This window comes from Myotis yumanensis, unplaced genomic scaffold (genome assembly GCF_028538775.1).
Source record: "Myotis yumanensis isolate MYYU_CA2020_CCGP unplaced genomic scaffold, mMyoYum1.0.hap1 SCAF_17, whole genome shotgun sequence".
NCBI classification, from domain to species: domain Eukaryota; kingdom Metazoa; phylum Chordata; class Mammalia; order Chiroptera; family Vespertilionidae; genus Myotis; species Myotis yumanensis.
Genome location: NW_027223768.1, coordinates 20,355,547 through 20,378,569, shown reverse-complemented (window position 1 = coordinate 20,378,569; position 23,023 = coordinate 20,355,547). Strand labels below are relative to the sequence as shown.

The following is a 23,023-nucleotide window of genomic DNA, read 5'->3' as shown; positions in this document are numbered from 1 at the left end:
GCCATGGACTCCGTGTTAAGCAGTTTCAGGGTAGGCAAGCTCCTGGCCCTCCCTGAGATGATAAACTGGTGTCTCAAACAAGAAATTAGCTCCTGATGCTCATTCCCCAAGGCCTAATCCAGAAACTGTTGCCAAGAAACACAAATGTCATAGACCTCATGTAAAAAATGTAAGCCTGGGATGCAATAGAGGCAGATTAACGTGGTGCAGCATGTATGGTCCATGTACCCAACTAGAAGGAATAACGAAGTGGACCCTAAATAGTTGAAATTCTTCTCTCTCCCCACAGAGTGTCACCCTTGCTCCACATACTTCCATAGCTTGTTCAGATGGAACTGTCTGGGCCACAGATCTGACACATCGCGCCTGAAGAGAAAGTACTCCGACTCAGAGTTAGTCAAAGGATCCCTGTGGTCAGTGTTGGAGCCTGGAACAAGGTGGCATCTCCTGACACATTTCATCCCTGGATCTTGACTATCTCCGGCCTCTCTCTTCTCCATGGCTTCCCTCTGCTCCTCCACCCCTTCCTGTTCTTCCATCTCCTCCTGCCTTTCCTGTCTGTCATTTCCATAACATTTTCTTCCCCGGAAAGTCAACAATTAGTCATGCGGCTGTGAATGATGGCCAGGCTTGGGGACTCAGAAGGAGGGAGATGGGAGCCAAGTAGGAGGAATGTGAGTTGCTGTAATCCTGGTGATCAGAGAAGGAGCCCTAAGACGAACGTGTTGACTGGCCGGCTGGCGGAGCGCCATGTTGGGAATAGCGCACGGGAAGAGCAGAAATCCTGGGTCTCACCGACCCCCACTAAGAGTTCAGAGAAGTTAATATATTCTTTTTCAGATGGCAACTCAAGAAACATGGTCCAGTTTTCCTGTGGTCCAGCCACTAGTGGGTACTCCCACCCAACTTTCCATGCCTTCTCGTGTCATCTTTCCAACCCCCAAGTCCTCAAAGTGGGCCCGGCTCCCAGCTCAGCTCATAAAAAGATGATTAGCTGACACATTCGCTTCAAGAGCCCCATCTAATCTGCTTCTCTTTCCTCTATTTTCCTCAGCCAGCCCATCCCCATGGATACAAAGATGGCGGAAGGACTTGCCTTTCTGTCCTCAAACCCTCGGTGTTTATTTTGGATGTGAACTTCATAGCAGCATGTGTGGAACAATGGATAGTTTTTAGCTTAGACAGCAAAAAATATAATATATATAATATATTTATATGTTTAAATACTTATAAAGAATAACTAACCTCGTTATTACTATGGGCGACTACACAGATGACAGGGAGAGAGCCAGTTTAGAACAGACGAGTCCTGAAAGGTGGCAGTTCATTCTAACTGGGTGTGGAGAGTGTGTTTGGTACTGGTGTACAAGTTGGGTGGGGCTGAGGAGTGGGCAGGGTGCCCAGCGGGGAGTAGGCAGAAGTTGAGGATGGAGTTGGATAGAATATAAATGAGGGAGGAGGGTCCTTGTACACCTATCATATTTCTCCTATTTTTAATCAACTGCCTACGATTCTTCCCTACTTGAGCTACTTGATGCCACCGGTGGCTCCTACAGACCTCCTCCTGCGTTCCTCACAAGCTCCATGCTCTTCCTTCATTCCAGGAACTTCCTTCCTCATTCACCTTTTGTTTCCTTCCCTGGAGGCCTCTCTTTCTTCCTGCTTCCAGGGTGGAAGGAGGGGCTCCTCTGCAGTTACTGGTTTTCTTCTGCCTTGGGGTCTCGGCAGGTGCATTCATCCAAGTCACAGTCGGCAGCGAATGGGATGACCTGAGGGTCAAGGAGAAGATGAGGTGGGGAGGACGGCAGCAAAGTGCCCCAGAGGATGTCTATGTGACTTAAGATGATGGCTATAAAGCACACATTTCCAGGAACCTATAGCTCCTGTAACTCCTCCTCCTAAAATTACCACTAATGTCTAAAACTGTTGCTGTTAATGTTTTTGTCACATTATTGCCAACACAAAATCTCTGTAAAGTAGGTAAGATGAATGTCAATGTTTTCTCTTCACAGAGAAGGCCAAGAGAGTCTGGGCGACTTAACTCAAGGCCACGACACACCACCTGGAAACCCAAGGCCCTATCACCCAGGTCTAGGGCTCCGTGCCCGGATGTGCTTAGAGCAACAGAACCCTCTTGGCATCTTCATAAGCATGAGGCTTGCCTTTCTTGAATCAAGGATACACTCTGGCTTGGTGAAACAGTGCATCTCTCTACCCAGTTTATGGCTAGACTGCCTTCCTGCTATGTAATTCTCCCTCCTTCATGCCAGAGACAGTCCAATAGAGTCTGCACTGTTGGCACTTCTATCAACAGATAAACACACTTTTGGGATGTCCATAACTAGCTTCAGAGAGATTGGGGCATTCGGGACACATGAGGTAAAGTGGCAGAGATTCTACCCTTTGGCATGGACAATTGAATGAGTTAAAAATAGATGTGTTTTAATAGTCCAAGTACACTGGGCAGAAATACCATCTCTTGCATATTTCTGATTCATTAAATTGGCCAACTAGCATCAAATATCTTTGGAGGGCTTTTTTTTTTTAATCCACATTATTGCAAAATTTCAGCCTATTGAATTTTACAGGCTTAGCTTAAGCATACTTGCTAATGTAATAGAACCCAGAGCAATAGGAATAAAAGGCATCGAGAAAAGAACCAGCGTTCAGTATATGATCCAGGGAGGACTCCAGGTAGCTTGTGGTGGCCATTCAACATATGTTTGCAATATGCTTATAATACACTTTATAGGATTAATTTAATTATGAAGATTAATAACTGGATATTACTTCCTGCCTCTCCAAGGGGCAGAGGCCATTCTTTCCTAACTTCAAGATGTTTCCTGGAGGGCAAGCAGGTGGGAGTTTTTCAGGAGCAAAAGCCAGGGCTTCTCTGAAGGAGGTGCTGCACTGATAATGAGAGAATTAATATTCTTGAAGGAGCTATCCTAAAACACCACTATCCTGAATCCTGTCCCTTTAGAAACCCCAGTGTTTATTCATTGTGACTCCCTCTTCTTGACTGCTGAATAAAAACCAATTGTGATACACCAAAGAAAGCTAACCAAGGCATCTGCTTCATTCCTGGGGCTGCCCCTCCCACCCCCACCTCCACCCCCAGGTGCCCTCACTTACCTTCTTGGAGGAGAGTGTGGAAGAGCAGCAGTCGCCCCCATCGTAATGGCAGTAGGCTCGGTTGTTGATAGTATCACACCAACCATCTGCTTTGAAAGGCTGGCAAGGAGGTGGGAGTTTAGTGTCCAAGCTCAGCTTCATCCCCTCTCCCACTCAGCCCTGCCCAACTTCATGTGTGGAACTCAGGAGATATTATGGGAGAACACCCAAGGGGCATGACACAATTGACCTCCCATTCTCAAGAAGTTAAAATCTCAAGACCATCAGGCCTAAGGAATGATCAAATTTCACCTATAGAGCCTGCTCCTGGCCTACTCAGGGGTCCAGAATGTTCGTCTGAACTCCTTGATGGATTGTTTCATATTCTTGTAATAACAGGCCCTTATATCATGTAGGCTACAAAACAGCTTCACACATTTTATTATTTTTTTATTTTTTTAATCCTCACAGAGGGATATGTTTTCACTGAGTTTTAGAGAGAGAAGAAGGGAGAGGGAGAGAGAGAGATACATCAGTGTGAGAGAGACATCGATCAACTGCCTCCCACATGCGCCCCAACCAGGGATCGAACCCAGAACCTGGGCATGTGCTCCAACCTGAAATCAAACCTGCAACCTTTGAATGCAAGGCAGGGCTGGCTTTAAAATTCCTATGTTATCAGTGAGGAAGTGGAGATGCACAGAGATGACAAAGATTGCCTGGGGTCTCACAGCTAAAGCAGAGTTTAGGATCAGCAGTCATGTACCTTGACGTTTTTGGTGCTTCTCACAGACTATAACTTTCATCCCTGGCACTTATCCTTAGAGATCCTAGCAGTCCTGTGGTTCTATGAAGACTCAAATGATGTCTGACCAGAGTGCAGTGACTCTCGGGTCTGGGACACCCGTGTGGAGCAGAGATAGTCCGACCTGCACAGCCCCTTGTGCGCAGCAGCTAGACATAGGGTTAGAGCAGAGAAAGCTAAACCGTTCCCTTCACTCCTCTACTGCTGCGAGTTCACAGGAACTAAGATGGGAAACGGGCCCAGGCCAAACCAGAGTTAATGGAGTGTTTCACCCAAAAGGGGATGTGTGATAAGAATAGCAACAAGCGGTTAAAAAAAAATAGCTCAGCGGCCCAATGCATTGTTTCTCTAGAACCACTCCTGAGGGCAATGGTGGCCCACAGCATCCTGGAGGGCGAGGCAGCCAGCCCACCCACCCAATCACATTAGCTCTCTCCATCCTGAGTGATGGCCAAATGCAAAGCCTCAGGAAACATCTCGTGGTCAGATTCTTTGGACCACAAGACAGTCAATAGACGCCTGAGTCCTGAGGCCACCTTCCAGTTTACATGTTCACATCACTTTCTCTCCCCCACCCTCCTTAAATGTCAAATAGAAGGACTATTCTCTATTTTGCTGTGCTTTGATGAGACAGATCACTAAACTCAAATTTTTAAAAAAGGCCATTAAATAATTTTTAGCAATTGAGTTACATCAGAACGAGCTCATCCAAGATATTACTTCAGTGTTTTGATTTACTCTACGGGGTCCTGAGGTCACTTGAGCATCATTCCAGATGTGTACCCCTTTGCTGATCACTAAAAAGCTGCTACTTGTGGGGTGGAACTCAACAGCTGTCGCACAGCTGCACAATAATGTCGGCAGCGAGCAGGAAGTGAAAATGAATTCTGTTTTCAACACAGGCCTTGCCGGGCTTAAGAGACAAAGGTTCCAAGAGGAGCATCTGTCTTTGACATGAAGCCAAGGCCTCTGGCTCTGGAGAACAGGGAATAGCTACACCATCAGAATCTGGGTCTCCCACTGCAGCCAAGTAATAGTGCATCCTAACACCTAGTGACGCCCAGAGGTCCTCCCTGGAGGGCCAGATACATCTATTGAGATTCCCCCTGAGTTTTTCTTTTTCAAGTGTTTGGAGTTTATTTCCTCATATAACGTGACATCTGTTCCTTTTCCTCCAACCCTGACTGACTCATTGGCACAACATCATCGGTTCCTCCTTTCTTTTTCATCCAATTGTCTATAAAAGAGACCACCCAAAATACATTTCCCACACAATTAAGTATGGTGGCAGCATGGACAACGTTAGCAGTTGGATGGATGAATAAAGGATGCCGGGGAATCTTTCTTTCCTACATGCTCCCCAAGCATGGCTTCTCACCTCCAGAACATGAGGGAAGACACACTGAGAGAGAAGTGGTCTGGGTAACCTTTTAGGTCCCACTGCACTTCCACTGCCACAAACCAGACAGGCTTCTTACAAGCTGCTGCTCAAACTCTGCTCTTAGAGCAGGGGTCCTCAAACTACGGCCCGCGGGCCACATGCAAATACAAATATTGTATTTGTTCCCGTTTTGTTTTTTTACTTCAAAATAAGATATGTGCAGTGTGCATAGGAATTTGTTCATAGTTTTTTTTTTAAACTATAGTCCAGCCCTCCAACGGTCTGAGGGACAGTGAACTGGCCCCCTGTTTAAAAAGTTTGAGGACCCCTGTCTTAGAGGGTCGTCTAAGAAGAGATGGGAATTTGTAAGAAGGAGCAGAAATGCAGAGAAAAGGTTGGAAAGACCCGAGTATTTAATTTACTATATACCTATTAGGAATAACTGTTCCTTCCCAAACCTGCCAAAGACAACTTCTCCGCCCGAAACAAACAGAGGCTCCCATGGCAACACGGTCCTGGGAAGCTGACAATGGAAAAAGTGGGAAGGGAAAATGACTAATTGATCCCAAGTTTTTAAGCCTCTGTAGACTGGATGGAGACAGGAGATCTAAGTCTCAGTCCCGGAAAGGTGTCCGATCTGGGGTGACACTCCTTCCTGAAAGAAGCTTTCCCAAGGGAGGGTACGCGGCTTGGTGTCTCTGCTCAGTGTGACCACCGGTGGCACCAGGACACCTACGCCCCATTCCTCCCGCCACACCAGGAAACAAAGTGTATTTTTCAAATACCTGGGCCTCATTCCTTTAAAAGCCACATTTTCATTTTAACCATTTTTGACAAAAGAAAAGAGAACCTGTATAAAATGGCGCGTGCACACACACACCCTAGGCCTGACTCTGGCTTCTTAGAATCATACTTTAAGTGAATGGCTGAGTCTGAGAGTCTGGGTTGTTCTTCTTATGACCTACGAGCTGGATGGGCCCTATTGTAGTTGTTCCTGGAAGGCCTTTCCTGCCAGCCTCTCTGTGCAAGTTGTGTTCCAGGCAGATGTGGTGGCCAAATAAATGGCTACGTGTAAGTGTAGGAATATGAAGAGGAAGGCGCTCAGTCTACCTTACCTATACTGCTTTGGAAACTTCTCAAAAGTAAAGACAATTTCTCATGTTATGTATGTTATCTGGGGATAAACTATTTAAGGTTTTGCTGGGGAGTTAACCATAGAGATGGTGACCTTGTCTATTGTCCATGGTTGTAGTCACTCATGGGATCAGTCAACATTCTTTATCCCACACCAACAGGTGCCAGGCACTGTGACAGGAAAATGTAAATGAACAAATAAAACATGGCTTCGGCCTGGCAGAGACCCCACGGTGAGCAGGTATGGCTCACTCACACGGTGAGCGCTAGCACAGAGGTGGCAGGGGAGACGCCCCTAGTCCAGAATTGGGGTGGTGGTGTTGGCATGAGCTCTCAGGGGCTGGCTCTACAGTAGCCCTTGCGGAGGACACACAGGACTGGATGAGAGAGGAAGAAGAGCCCGAGAAAACTGTCAGGGGACGAAGAGGGAGAAGACAGAGAGGTGGGTGGTCCCAGACTGCCTAGCGCAGGGCCTGCCCCGGGAAGATTTCCATCGACTGACTGACTGGCTGATAATACCTTCATGACTTGAATCAGACTAAGGACATTTTTCTTCTACAGGTTGCAGCAGAAGTCAGGCCACATGGATGTGTTAGAAAGGTTAGTTTAGACTTCAGATCTTCTAACCGACAGGCTGGGCTCTCAGCCAGAAGTGACTGTATCCCTTAGGGAAGGCATGGGCAGAATTCTGATTAAGCATCTTGAGGAGGGTTGTGGACCAGGAGAAGATGTGATCAAGTTTTTGCCTGGGGCCTAACATGTTTTCTTTCACCCACAGGAACTCCCATCAAAACCTTCCAGTGATGTGAATGACAGATCAGCCCAATGCCCATCTCCTCATTGATTGGGCTGCACCAGGCACAGGAGATGCCCGCTGTGCACAGCAGCTCTGAGGCTGTGCCCAAGGGGGCCTCTGTTGCAGATACAAGCTCTGTGTAAAAGCATACTACTTTCTGTGTGTGCTAATTCTCTTTTCCTCTGACCCTTCCCTTGAATGGTGACCTCTGGCCTGATTCTCATTCTCCTTTTGCTGCGTGGATCTGCCTACCATGTCCACACTGCCTGGGCTCCATGGCAAGGCACTCAGCATCTCAGGGCCAAAACTCGGGAAGCCTTGAGGCCACTTAGGGACCCTTGACAACCACAATGCTATTCGCTTATTTTGTTGTTTTAAGGACCATAGATACATGAAATTCTAAGGCTTAGTGGAGCCTTGAAGACCATTTAGGTACAAAATTCCCATTTTACTAATGATGAAATGGAGCCTTAAAAAGGGGTCATGTCCTGCTTGCAAGGCCAGTTGGTGGCAGCCCTGGGAACTGAGCCTAAATGTCCTGATTCTTGACCTGATGCTCCTTCTACAAGACCAGGCTCCCATGATGTGATGATTTCATTAGTCTTTTGTTGATTGGGAATGCAGGGCAAGGTAAAGTCCGTTGGCACCTCTATAACAAGGACTTAGGTGCAAAGGCATTAATCATGAAGTAAAGCCAGACATCCAACACGAAAGCGAGAAAGCGTCACAGGTATATAATCTCAATTCCCCTGGGCCCCCACAACCTCACTTCCGATTTTCTCAGTGGTGGGTCCAAGTTTGCCCCCAGCAAGCGCCCTGGCACTGGGACTCCTTCTCATCTTGGGGCTGGGTCGGCCCACATTAGCCAAGAGGCTGATTTCCCCCCCAAGGAAGCAGCACCTCGCTCCCCTCCCATCAGCAGAGGCCTGCAACGCAGAAATGTTTGTTCCTGGCCCCAGAATGCTACAGCCAGGAGTGTCTCTGCTCACTGCAGGCACCTGAGGAAAGAGGAAACAAAGTCCTGCCACTCCTCCCGGGTGCACCCCTTGGGTGGATGGTGCCAATGAGCTCATATTTGTGGGTTTGCGACAGTCTTCTTGTGAAATGTAAAACTAAGACAGACAGCCACCTGGAGATGGACTGAGCAGGAAGAGTTCCTTCCATACAGCCTCCTCTGGAAAACCTTCCCCGCTTCCCGGACACAGAGCGCTCTCCCTGCCTCTGTGTTACTCCGGTACCTTTCATGCACATCCGCCTTGTAGAACTCAACCCTCTGAATCAAGGGCCCGGCGTCTAGTTTCTTCTTAGTCCCAGAGACTAGTTCAGTGCCAACACACAGTAGGTTTTCAACAAATAAACCAATATGATGGTGGCTACCTACATTTCCTATGCATACCTAACGGCCAGGTCCTCCTTTTCATGATTCCTTGGCTCTAGAAAGCTTACTGGGCCTGCTGCTTTATAAGAATCACATAACTCAGAGACAGGTCCAGCTGGCAAGGGCACAAGTCCTTTTCTGTTTCTTTTCTTAGTATAAACCTAGACTCTATAGTCAGACACTGGGGTTGAGATAGATTATATATATATTTATCTTACCAGGTGTAGTATTGGCGTATGTTCATTTCTGAGTGGGAAGAGTGAGTAGAACCTACCATCTAAAAGTTCTCCTTTTATAAATAACCCCAACATGTTGCATTGAATTTAACATGACTCTCTCGGTTGTGCAGCTGGGATGATGAGGGAAGGGAAAGTAGCCGGGGCCAAAAACAAGAAGCAGCTAAAAACCAGAGAAGACAAGGCGTGGAACCATGGCTGTCCCGGGGATGTCTGCAGATACCTGTCATCAGGTGGCTGGGTCTTAATAGCCAACCAGGAATAGGGGCCTAGGTGTGGGGCCTCTGCAGGGTGGGGAACTTCTTTCTACGTGACTCAGTTAGTGTTGGGAGAAGAAGACCCTGCTGTGAGGGCTGACATGCATGGCACAGTCAGGTGGCAACACTGCCCAGGCTGGAGAAAGGGAATGAAGGTACACATTCTGGTGCATGGGCAGAGGGAAGCAGCCTTGTGTGGTGGCCCCAAGACTTGGGTCTAGTCTGATGGTCTATTGTGCTTTACTGGTCCATGTGAGCTTCACCCTCTGCCTGTGGAAGCCACCAGACCCTCAGAAGAAGAAAAGCATGTGAGTACCTTTACAGAGAAGTCTGGTGATAACCAGCTTATCTTATCTGCCACCAAAACCAAAGCACAGTCTCAGACTAGACATCGGAAAATGGTGCAAACACTAATCTCCCCCAGGAGAAACAGCTGGGATGAATTGAGATCAAACAAATAAAAGCAAAAAAAGTAAGGTCAGATGACTTTTTTCACCTGCACTATTTTCATCTGCTTCAAGGTTCCCAGAGTTGAATAGCTCTGAAAAATGATCAGGCTGCTTAGTGACTGAGGGCCTGGGAGGTAGTGTTAGGTAAACCTGTGCCCAGGTTGCGGCTTCCTTCACCGCCCGTTAGACTCTGAACAAGTTCCTGGCTTCTTTAGGCAGCAGTACCTTCATCTGTGGATGAGTAGAACACCCGCCTTGTAGGGCTGTTGCAAGGGATAAATGAGCAAATGGAGGTTAAACACTCAGCCCACAGTAAGCATTCAATGAATCCGTTTCATGGAGGTGCTAGGAACACGGCCTGTGCTTTTGCAATTGTTGGCGGGTGCCCGAGTTCCCTCCATAGAGACTCTGGTAAAAAAAAAAACAACACATCAGGATTCCGCCACCAGCATTCAGAGTTAACGCCATGGATGCTCCCGTCCCTGCGAGCCTCCTGCCCCATTCATTTCACCAGAAAGGTGCCCATCTGAGTCACGGAGGTGTGTCAGGAGACGAGGGAAATGGCCTGGGACTTAGGAAAACAGTGGGAAAGGCCTGGCTGGCTCCTGGCACCTGCGTCTTTCCTCAAACCATCGTGGAGACGTGGGTGTCTTAGCCTCTGAAAACCCCCAGCCGTCACTGACACCTCTGCCCTTTCGTGCGCGGGGAAAACAGGAAGGTGAGAGGCTGGCTGAGGCTCGCTCTCCAGCCAAGAGCAACCTCCCAGCAGCCCCTTTCATTCGGCTGCAAATAAAGACCCGCAGAGCAGACTTTCCACCTGACTCGCACACACCCCCAACCTGCTTCCCCACGCAGCCTCTCCTCTTGACCCAATGTGGCCCGGGACATTCTCATCCTCCCCAAAGGGGGGTCAGATCCCCAAGCGTGAAGACGGGGCAGAGGATGCTCACGTGAGGCTGCATTTATCCAAAAAAGATCAGCTCAACGCAAGAGCCCTGCTTCTCAGATGACAGCCAGAAGGAAACACCCCTCCGTGGGCCCTTGTCACGCTCCCTTGGGGGCTTAGACACAAAAGGACACAACCCTCCTGCAAATCTGTGAGCTGTGCCACTGAGAAACGCCACTGTTGCCAGCCACTGCTGTGGGCCAGAGGTGTCACCTAGGGTACCATGCTCTGTGCCCTCGCTCTTATCCCCCCCGCCCACCCTTTTACCAAAACTGCACAAGACTGTGAAGGACCCAGTGCCCCACTCCCTGCCACCCTTCACTTTTTCGGCACATCTTCAGAATCGCTCTCAAGGTCACTGCCTGGCCCTGGAGCATCAAACCCCAACTCTGGGTCCTAAATAAACAAAAACCTCAGAACCCTTTTTTCCTCCTCCACTAGTCTGACGACCGCCCCCAGGCTTCCCCTTTTCTCTGGAGCAGCTGACCCCGCGTGGTCAGCTCGGCCAGATTTTACAAAGCCCGAGATCCCCATCCCTTTGCTGTCAAACTCCGATTTCATGGCAGCACCAACCTCCCTCCTTCTGGAACCACAGAAGGTGGGAGCAAAGCTTCCCAAGATGCCGTCTGGTGACCTTGGCAGCAGTCCCCCTGTGGCCTGGCGCTGGGCTCCCAACAATGACCTTCTCTCTCAGACTTCATACTCTCCATTGCAAAACTGGGGAGCTGTTAATCCTCCTGATTTTGATCTTATTTTCATGGCAGGAGTGGCACAGGTGGCCGCAAGCTCTTGCAACACACTCTTGCCGCATGGCACTTGGCTTCTTTCAAAGAGGAATGGATTAACTGCTGCTTGTTCCTGGAATTTTCTGCCTCCTCACCAGCTAACTGGAGCCAGCCTACTGCATTTCAGGTCAGAGGTAGAAACTTTGGACACCAGAGGCTTGAACCCGGCAGGGACCATGGGATCAGAGGCACTTCCTCTGTGTTCCCGCACGCTTCCCATTTACTTCCCTCGGCAGTAAGGCCCCCATGAGGCGCAGTGCCTGACACAACATCATAGATGCCTAGTGAGTATTTAGTGAGACTTGTGGGCCCCCAGTTGACTTTATAAACGAAGGATGCAGACTATTTCTTGCTTTCCACTCCTGCCTTTCCTCTGTCTTGTCCCCTGGCCTCCCCAGGTATCTGTTCTCACTATGCATTACCCTCTCTAAAACGTCACCTGCAAATAGCTTAGCGTAACTTCCAGGTACAGGTTCGCTAACTTAGACTCTTGGAGAACCCAGCATAAAGATGCAGGAGAATGAAACTGAGCCACCGGCACCTTGTGAGCAGGTGGGACCTGCTGCCTGGCCGCCAGCCCCTCTGCTGGGGTCGCTCACCCAGGTCCTCCTCTCTGGGCCTCTGCCAGGCCCATGCCCCACACGACAGGAGTATCAGGCTGCATGTGCTGTTCCCAAGCTCACACAGCTCTGGGAGGGGGAGGAGACAAGGCATGAGGAAGCAGGAGTCAGAGGTGCAAAACCCGCCACTAGGAGGAAGGGAGGAGAAGCCCGTGGCTGCAGGTGGGCTGGGCATCCAGCCTCTACTCCCCTCTGTCTCTGTCCCCGTCTCCCAGTTCCCTGGCCAGCCCGCAGTTCCTGGGAGGCTGAGGCAGGCCAGAGCAGCCCGGCCACACGTGCTCACCGCCACCCCTCACCCCCGCCATACACACACTCATGCCAGGCAGCTCGGCATGTCTTGGCTCCCAGGCCTGCCCATGGAAGATGACTGGGAATGCAGACTGTGGGAGGAAACGACAATATTCATTGTTTGGATTAAATATTTTTCTTGGCCCTCCTGCTGTTTGCTGAGCTGCCTATTTTTCCCCTACCCCATTCTCTCTCATTCTTTCCCTCTTTCTTCCTTTCAACCCCCACCCCTACCTTGTTTTCTTCCTCAGCAATCAAGTACACACAGAGAAATTTCCAGGAGAAATTTCTAGACTCCCAGAGTGGGAAGAGCTGTTTTAGGAAATCAGTGGTTCACAAAGCCTTTCGCTGTTCTGATACTACACCCGGCTCTTTACAGAGAAGTTTCAACTTGGGGTAGATCTGCATTGACACTGCTTCGAGTTTTCACAAGTGTTCATGGGATATATCTCACAATAACCCAGGGAGGTAAGTTTTGTTATCACGCCCATTTTACAGATGAGAAAAAACAAGTCCCAAAGCTGTTCCGGAATCTGCCTGAAGAAAAGATGTAGAGCCACCGCCCAATGCTCAGGCCTGCACTGTGCCCACCCCAACATGGACGGTTAGATGCCTTCAGCATTAGCTCCAGTTCTCAGCACTGTGCACCTGGTCCAAACTCTCCTTAAAACCATGAGCATGCCGTAGCCACTTTCCGTCTGAGGAAAAGTCAGTATCAGACAGCCATGAGAGATGTACCATCGAGGATACTTAACTTTAAAGCAATCCCACGGCCCGGCCTGGGCTGGGGCTGGAGCCCGGGGATCTCTGATGGACCTGAAGTTAATGTGACTCCTGTACAAGGCAGCACAGTAGGCTCTGCACGTGACAAGGTCTGTCTCAGAGGCTCAGCGGCATCAGCACCAAATAAGGCAGCATCTGAACAGTGTTTGAGACAACAGGGCAGAAACCACAGGCCAAGGAGAACTCATTCCCAACGTAGTAGATGGCACCGCTAAGAGCTACAGGGGGTCAGACTAGAAAAGGGGCTGAGACAGTTTGAAGGCTTTATGACGTATGTGTGATTAGGCTTCATCTGTGAGGATGGACAGGATTTGGGCAGAGAAGTGGGGAGAAAAATTCCAGCAGGAGGGCACATCCAAACCAAGATTTCAGATGCAAAAGAGAATATACCTGTGGTTTTCTGCCTTGAGGATTAATGGGCCAAGTTTGGAACTAGGTCAAAATCTCCATCCGGACCGGAGGAATCTAGTCCTTATTCTAGAGACAATGGGGAGCGATGGAAGGTGGTTGTTTTGGTGGTGATTTTTTTTTTTTGAGCAGAAGAAGATGATAAAAGCCAAGCTTCAAAGGTTGGATCTGGGAACAGCGAGGAATGTTCAAGAGAGAAAGGGAGGGACCCAGAGCAGGTGGAAGCTGACCTCAAGCAGGTCTGAACCGAGAAGAACAGAACTGGCTGGTTGTAATATAGAAAAGGAAAAGGCAGACAGGAGGGGGATTGCGAAGGAAAACGATCAGGACTTGGTGAATGGTCATATTTGGGTACAGACCGACGGAGATGAAAGTCTGTCTATGACAGTTGGCTTTTCTCAAAAAATTGTCTCATTAAAAAAAAATAGCTAGAAAGAATTCTTCTGAAACCTAAGGACTGGGTCACGGGCAACAGAGCCCGAGCCATCAGCAGACGCTGCCCTACCTCACAGGGAGACACTGTACACATTCGCCTTTTCCATATAAACACAGGCTCGAAGGTCCATGCATTTTCACTCCTGTCTGATGTCTGCCAGGCTTTCCCCACAACTTAGACATGACTATTTTATCACCCCCAGTCACTTCCAGCACCAGCTGAGTTGAGGAATGGCAGGAGGGAGGTGTCATGTTTATTCTAGAAGATTCTCTTGCCAACAGTCTTGTTGCTTTTAGCCTCAGTCTGATGTTCAGTGCCTGTGTCTATGAACAGCGCCAGTTGTGGGGCTGATTATTGTGGTTCTCGTCCTCAACCTGTCACGCCATCCTGGGTTGTCAGCCAGGCTGTTCTGTGTTCTGTTAATTGGTCAGTCCATCCAGTCTCACTCGCATCCATATGGAACCCATTCTCCGTGCAAGTGTCTCGTTTACATTTCCTTTATCTACGGGATGCTTGTCTGTGTATCTTACTCACTCATCCACCGAGCGGCTGCATGTTTCACAACATGTTCCCTGGTCTCATCTCCTCGGTTTCCAATCCTGGCAGAGCAGGGTTCATGGGCACGCCTCCTCTTTCTCCAATTGCTCTGGCTTAAAGCTTGCAAAGCCCAGGGAGGTATCCTAAAAGGTAGCCAGCATCTCCTGGTCATCTCTCTGGTGAGTTTTCTAAAAGCCCTGCATTCCTGTGTTGTTTGTTTGTTGTTAATCTTCCTACCAGTTTCAGCTCAGGGACTCTGGACTCAGACCGCCTGGGTTCATACCCTAGTCCCACATTTGGACATAAACGCAGCCCCTCAGTTTCCTCATCAGTAAAAAGGGAATGATAATAATGGGAATAATGCCTCGTAGTAGGCACCTGGCACACAATGGACACTCAATAAAGTTATTAAGTATACTGTGAAACCAGGAGAAATTCCTTTGTTTCCTGAGTGCACTGAGCCTGAATACTTTGGGTACTGATGGCTCCCTGTCAGGAAAGATTGACAGTAGCCCTCCCAGAAGTAGCCCTCCCTAGTCATTCTTCCTCTCTCATAACTATCACCAGAAATCCCAAGGATCTCACCGTTCACCAACTATGGGGACAGAATGACTGTATATAGCATGCCTTAAGCAGGCAAAATAGCTGAGCAAAGTTTTCTAAAATACCAATCACCTCTCTTCTGTTCTAGTATTGACAGTGAGCTATAGCAGCAATGTGTGTCAAAGTCTGTCCTTAGTCCCTGGTCTCCTTTTTATTCTTCCCATTAGCCCCACCCCCATGCTGGACTCTGCTCCCTCTGACCACACCCCTAAGCAATGTATCCATCCTACCATAGCATCTGCATTCTCCTGCCCTTAGGGAAAGCAGCTGACATACTGAGGGGTCAATGAAAAATATGTATCTGCAACTAAATAAAAGATAAATATTAAGGCAAAAAAGTGACTTGAATTGTGGAAAGTTGGGGATTTTGTGAGCCACATAGGCCAGATCAGTATTTGGGGGATACATAAGGGCAGCACCTCCAAAATCACATAGTGGAGGTAGCCACTCATTAAACAAAATTGAGAAACGCAGCTCTGTGTATCAGGATATTTCCCGCCCAGGTGAAGTGAGCATAAGCAAAGCAAAACACATGTTGTTTCGACTGAATGGGGTTGCTCCTAAATGCATATATTGAAGCCCCAACTCCCAAAATATTGGTATTTAAAGGAGGGGCCCTTAGGAGGTAATTAGAAGATTTCATGAGGGTAGGGCCTCATGATGTGATTAATGCCTTTCTAAGAAGAGACACCAGAACTTCCTCTCTTTCTCTGTCTTGTGAAGACACAGTGAGAAGGTGGCCATCTGCACACCAGGAAGAGAGCCCTCAACAGGAAACAAAACCTACCCACACCTTAATCTGGGACTTCCCAGCCTCCAGAACTGAGTGGAATAAATGTCTGCTGTCGAAGCCACTCTATCTATGGTATTTGGTTATAGCAGGCTACACTGTCTAACACACATGCCTTATTTGGTGAACTTATTAATTTAGTTATTTTTACTGACTTGTCAACCCAAAGAATTCCCAGAGATCCTGTCTGAAAAGAGGGACTGTGAAAGGAGTTAAGAGGGGGGACAACCAGGAAGCAGGGAGCCCAAAGAAGTAAAAAGATCACCAGCTTCTGCTATTCGGTTATTGGCAATTCTGGATGGGCACACAGGCATGAAACCAAGACAGGTGAGCACGGCCAGCAAGCCAGGCAGGCTGCAGGCACTATCGACTCGGCTGCAGTATTATCAGGAGCAGAGGTGGTTCCAAGGCTAGATGGTTCTCAGAAACCTCACAGCTCTGCAGACATGCACCACCACGTTTCATATGCCTCCCATTAGAAAGATTTCAGTTGAATCTAATCTCATTTTTAATTAGTGCTCACATCGCCTGGTGAGGCAGGTTAATATGATTATCCACATTCCACTGATGGGGAAAATGAGACCAAGGGCCATGGCCCAAGGACACTTGGAGAATGAGCAATAGAGGTGAAAATTAAACTTAAGCATTTTAAACTTCCAAACCAGCACACAAGGGAGAGGACTTTGGGAAGGGGATTTCTCCTCTTGTTCAGGATCTTTCACATCTAGATAATGCATATTCCATTTACTACTTGGTTTCTCTCATTAAAAAATAAAGTAGTTAACTACTTCTGAACCCCAGTATGTCATATTCAATGCATAATATGTTTTCCAAACAATATGTCAGGAGCAGCCGAAAGAAGAGAATAAAATGAGCATCACTTAGCCAAATTTGAATATTAATGGACTATTTATAAATGTTTAATATTAAACTAGATTATGGGGGGTGGGTATAAATACAGAATTAAATATGCTTCCTAATCTCTAGAAGCTGGTTTAACTGGACATTCAAAATATGTACACCAACAAAACACAAACAGCACACACTTCTAACTGCAGAGATAAAAGCAAGCTCTTCTCATTGCTGATAAATTGTTGGCTGAACGTATCTCACAGCAAACTGAGATATTACTGAGATGGAAGCCCACAGTATCATCCATTCCCCCCTCCAACCCAGTTAACTTCATCTTCACCTCCTCTCTTGTCATCATAACCAACATCCATATATTCACCATTCCACTGCAGAAAGTTTCGCACTGAGCCTCTCTATCTCTTCTCTTTCCACTTTCTCAGTTCAGTTACTTTATAAAGTTCAGGTGAGAGATGATAAAGACTTTCACAGTCCAAATTTGCCGCCATGATTTTCTTCCTAAAATATAAGTCTTATCATCTTTTCTCTGTGGCATGGGTATTTACTGCTCACCTGATATCTCGTTCCCCTGACTCACTGAAGTGGCTTGAGGCTATGTGACCATGTTCTGGTAAATGGGAAGGCAAGCAGGAAGGATGTGTTATTTCTGGTCCAAGGGATTCAGCGTTACTAGCCTTTCTCTCTCTGTTGTCTCTGCATCTTTAGAGGTAACTATGGAGACCACATCTTGAAAAGACAGAGAAATAAGATGAACCAGATGGATGGGCATTCTAAGACCCCAGATGTTTTATGAGGGAGAAATCCATCCTCTCTCATGTTAAGTCACTGAGATTTCAGGGTTAATTTGTGATTACTTCAGTCTATTTAGAAGCCTCCATTGGATCAACACTGACTATGGAATAAAGTCCAAACTCGTTATCTTGGCACATAAGAGCCTGAGTGACCTACCCCAAGCTTAGCTCTTAACCTTAAAATCCTGCCACACTTGTTCATGTTCCCCGGATCCATTTAACTGAGCATACCAGTAATATTTTCTGTGATTTGCCACCAGTGGTATGGGTTGTTTGCTCTATGACAGTATCATGGCAACACTTGAGTAGTACAGAAATTGGTATCAGAAGTGGGGTGCTGCCATAATAAACACCTAAAACACTGGTACTAGCATGGTGTATCAGGAAGCAAGGGAACTGTTTTGGGAAGCTGTAAAAATGAAATAGCTCTTTATGCAGTGCCAAGACATTTGATTAAATGTTTCCTGTAGTTGTGAGGGCACTTACAATGTTAACTTTAAAACTTGCAGGTCAGAAAATTTACTTAATGGCCTATTGGCTTTGGATAAAGAGATTTAAAGAAGAATTTACTAGGTTGAGCTGGTGGTTACTACCTTCACTTGATAAAGAGGGGAGCACAGAAAAAGCTGCTGCTTTGCCAGCAGAACCAGCAGGGAATCTGAGCACTAGGAATCCAGGATTTGTGGAGCCGAAACACAAGGCTGTTCCTCACCCCCAACCAGCAAGAGATAACACTGAGGAATGCTCTCTGTTGGAAAGGCCTTCTAAGACTGAAGTTAAGACCTAACTGCAGGCAATGACCAAATCAAGGGGTGGACCATTACATGATTTGTTAAGACTTCTAACGAAATTAAAGTGGCACCTGAGGGAGCCTTGCAGTTGAACAAAGTGACTCACAGAAAAGAGACTAAGGACTTTGTCCCAGAGCCGCCTCATAAACGCAGAATACCTGTAATTAACGAGAGAGACAGAGAGAAAAAGGGGGGGGGGGGGGTCGAGGGAGAGGGGGAGAGAGAAACATCTTGAAAAGACATGTGAGGACAGCCCTTGTAACATGGATTTGACTTAAGTTAAATAAATAAATACATAAATACATAAAGCTTGTGAGAGTTGAACTGCCAAAAGTTATCATCAGCTTGGATGAAAATGGACTTCCTATAAGAAGAATTTTGGTCCCCTCTATTACCAGGAGAAAGCAGGCTGAGAAAATTACTTAGCTTCCAAGAGGGAGATTGTCTCTGATGCTCTTTTTGTGACCCTAAGAAGATAATGGAAAAGAAAGAACTTTCAAGAGAGCAGAACCAAGAGCCATGAAGAACAATGGACTTAGGAGCTATACCCAGGGATTGATCCAAAACTATTAAATGAGAAGCACTCCCTACCTACTCTCAGAGGAGCAGTTTTTGTAAATTTCCTCAGAGGGATTTCAGAATTGTTGTGGACCAGTGACTGTTACATGCCTCTCATATTTCTCCTTGAAAGGGAATATTTACTATAGTTGTCTTATTCGGCTCCACATTGCCCACTGGGTATAAGGAAAGCTGAGAAAGTGGAATTTTAGTACACCAGATTATGTAAATACTCCAGATTAACTTTAGTACTCCAGATTAAGAGAAGCTACATTGCAACCTGATGTAAATCACAGTTTTCCAGATTTCAAGCCTAATGTGACACCTGGATAAGACTTTTGGAGTGACTTAGGGTGAAGTGGAGTGAATATAAATATAGCAGATGTTTGTGACTAAGAAGGCTAACTGGCAGGTATTATTTTATGTCCACAGTTCCTTTTACTCTCTCTTCCTTTGCCATTACTTCACAATCAGCAGACCGTGATTCCCCTTCCTACAAACTCTGGACTTAGCCGTGTGGTCTGCCTTGACCAGTGGACTGTGAGCATGTGTGACAGATGCTATATTTGACCAGAAGTTTGGAAAGCACTGGCGTGCTTTTGCAGGCACATGGAGCATATCTCAACCCAATCTACAGCAGAACCACTTTAGTCAGTCTGCAAATGCATATGAGGAATAAATAGTTATTAAAAGATATCGCTAGTTAGGGATCACTTGTTAGGCAGTGTTATTACAGAAAAACTTGATGACTGCATCTTGCCATTTCCCTCCACATCACATCTTTGCCTTTCCATATACTCCTCTTCATTCTTCGAAGTCCAATTCACATGGTTCCCCTCTATACGATCTTCTCCATGAGTGCAAAGCAAGTTATCTGATGAATTCTCTATATTCTCATGCCACTTAGGTAATATCTTTGTATCAATATTCATTGGGTAGTAATTTAACTTTTTACCTCTATTGCATACTCTGTGCTGGGAACTCCTTACTCATTTTTGTAATCTTGACACATAGTAGGCATTCAGAAAATATTACTTTAAGTGAAGAAATGAATAAATGGACCTGAAGGAGTGACATGGTTTAATAACCATGGTGTAAGCTGGGAGAGAAGGCTATGGGGCGTCTACAAACCCTAGCCATTGGGGGGAGCAGCAAGCCTTTTGCTTGAGAAATGTTATGAGGCTCAGACCCAAAAAAAGCTGCATGGATTTGTTTTTTCATGTGTTGGAATTTGGAGCCCTAGATTCTGTAGCTAAGCTTGAAGAGGCGGGAAGATGCTTCCCATGCATGAAGTATTGTACATTCCTGGGTTAGAACATGTTTTCTTTGGGGGTTGCTGTGGTTTCTTTTTCTTTTTTCTTTTCATTTTTTTCCAGCTTGGAAGCATCTAATGTTTGCAATAACAATAACAACAACAAAAATCTAAGGCTGGCCCAGCATGAATCAGGCGGAAATTTGTACATGCGGTGGGTGTAGGGGGTAGGGAAGGGGAGGGTAGGAGGCCGAGGGAGGGGAGAAGAAAAAAAAAACATGGTTGCCAGGAGCTTAGCAGAAGAAAATGCCATGAAGGACACGTGGCTGGCACAGGGGGCAGCAACATCTGTTCTCGATGAGGATCCGGGTGCGGGCTGTGTGTGCATGTGTGGGTGCATGTGTGTGGAAGGAAACCCAGGCACTGTGCTGCAGGAAGTCTGCTCGGGCCTTGGCCTCTCACCGGGGTTAGATCTGCCGCCAGCTTTGTCTTGAGAGGTATGTCGCAGGCTTGAAGGGGCTATGGAAAACAAGCCGGAGAAAAGCCACAAGTGCCTCCTGACCCATTTGAATCTTTCTCCTGCCAAGTTCTCATTACTGATCTTACATAGGAGGGAAAAAAAGGTATAACACTGAAAAGGCTCTGGAGAATCCACTGGGGAAACAAAAGGCTTACTTAGGATTCCTGGGCAGGGCTTCTGAGATAAGGAAGAGGCAATGAGTCTGTTCACAAAAGAGGTACATAATCTAAGGTTTCTTTTGTTTGCCTGTTTTGCTTTATTTATTTATTTATTTATTTATTTATTTATTTTTCAGTTCAGTTAAGCATTCAAAAGCCCATTTTCTCTCATATTCTTATTACTCTGTTCAATGAAATAGAGGACAAATGAGGTTGAGGGCCTGTATCTCTATGGACAGTGGGTATCCTCTCTTATGGGGGAGCTTGTGAAGTAAGGTCACCCCAAGTGTAGGGCTGGAGCTGGGATACTGTCAGCAAACCTCAGATCTGAGCTGTTGGGTGCCACTTTAAACAGGGGTCTGATGTCCAGTTGGGTGCCTATGCTTGGAAAGGCGGATCCTTTCCAAGAAGAGCCACAGAAAACCAGCTTGGAGCTTGAGGCCTGGAAGGAATCAGGCTGGTGGACAGGGGAGGGGGGCCTGTGCCCCTCACTGGCCTGTGGCAGCTGTGTGCCCTGGTCGTGGCCACTCCCTTGGTGGGAATGCCAGTGCGGGCGCTTAGGGTGTGTCGCCCGCCTCAGGCTGGCCTCACTTCAGAAGCCTTCCCACACAGGGATGATGATAATGAAGATAACCCCGTGCATGTGTGTAGCATTTCAGTGTCTACAAATGCTTTCACAGATACACTCACATTTGCGAGCAAAAAAACCTAAAAGTCAACCAAGGGAGATATCATTTTCCCATGGGAGACCATCGGAAAACACATATATAATTACATATTGTTTTTGTGATTAATCACTATGCTTTAATTATGTTCAATTTGTAACAATGAAAATACATCCTACATATCAGATATTTACATTACGATTCATAACAGTAGCAAAACTACAGTTATGAAGTAGCAACGAAAATAATTTTATGGTTGGGGGGGTCACCACAACATGAGGAACTGTATTAAAGGGTCGCGGCATAAGGAAGGTTGAGAACCATTGCAATAGATGGAGCCAAGCTTTCTCTCCTCAGAGCTTCAAAGAGCTGAAGGGACCCAGGGAATCCCAACCTTGCCCAGCCCGGAATCCCAGCCCTGGTCACCCTGACTGCGCACTTAACTCCACAGCAATGACACAAAAGAGCAGTCAGTAGAAAAAACTCCTAACGGTGTCACAGAACTCAGGGTCTATTGGTAATCTTTATACTCTTCACTAGCAAAATGTTTCTTTCCCCCCACAGCAATCAAGCTACTTCTTTAGGCTGTTACCCTCCAGCCAGTTCTCTCCGCAGTGTGGGGCTGCCCTGACCGTCCTACCTCATTCATCCACTCAGAAGTATTTACTGAGCATTTCCCATGTGGTAGTCAATATACCATTGTCCCAAGGACTTGAGATAGAACAGTGACTAAAATAAAGTTCCATCCAGTGGGGGAAATAGACATTAACTCTAACAAGTACTTAGTGATTAGGAAATAACAGTTCTATAGAAACGTAAACAGGCTGTGTAAGGCAGCACTGTGAATTGGGAGACAGGTAGAGAATGAGGAAGGATAGCTGTCATGGTGGGTCAAAGGTCAGACAGGGACTTTGGGAGGGTGGGGTAAGCCAACTGGAAGGACTTTCACTTTTGCTTCGAGTGAAATGAGAAATCACCCAAGGGCTTTAGCAGAGGGATGCTTGGATTTAAGCTACATTTTAAGGGGACCCACTTGGCTGCTGTGTTGAGAGTAGACCGTGAGAACAGTCAGGGTCTCATGAGACCAGCTACAACACTGTTGTGGTAATCCAGGTGGCAGGTGACACAGGTTAAGTGGTGAAGTCGTGGGATTGTGGGTATCTTTTAAAGACCGAGCTAGTGGGATTAGCTGATGAATTGGATGTGGAGGGCAAGAGAAAGAGAGGAATGAAGATGACACCAAGGATGTTGTCCTGAGCAACTGAGATGGACAAGTCGGCGCAGAGAAATGAGAAACCACTGTGCGTGGATTCCTTGAATTCTACTGAATTCCACTTGTTATCCTACAAACCTTATCTCCAGTCATCGTTCTAGCCTTCCCACCTGCCTCAGAGCCGACAGTATCTGTAACCTCTTCTACTCCCTTTACTTTGAGTCTCCAGTCTCTCAACAAGATTCCTACCCACAGCCAATAACTATATTCAAGTCTCACCTATATCAAAAGTCTTTCCAGGGGCACTGCTTTCCATGAGGTTACTGCCCATCTCACTCCTTGTACTGAGCTTAGAGAGCAGAGGGCAGGCACTGCTAGTCTTGCAAATAAACCTACAGGTGCTACCTGATTTTTTAAAACTGGGTTCATGTATTACTTTTATACAATTAAAATTAAGTT

General features: G+C 46.9%; 1 protein-coding gene across 1 annotated transcript in view; it reads right to left on the bottom strand.

Moving 5' to 3' along the window:
* Nucleotides 1-1,694: 1,694 nt before the first annotated feature.
* The window catches only part of PAPPA2 (pappalysin 2), a 216,731-nt gene continuing 195,402 nt past the window's right edge, over nucleotides 1,695-23,023 (bottom strand). Inside the window, exons 21-22 of the mRNA XM_070396761.1 lie at nucleotides 3,136-3,234; nucleotides 1,695-1,769 (exon numbers count right to left, since the gene is read on the bottom strand). Coding sequence (XP_070252862.1) covers nucleotides 1,695-1,769; nucleotides 3,136-3,234 — 174 coding nt within the window. The remainder of the gene's footprint in view (nucleotides 1,770-3,135; nucleotides 3,235-23,023) is intronic.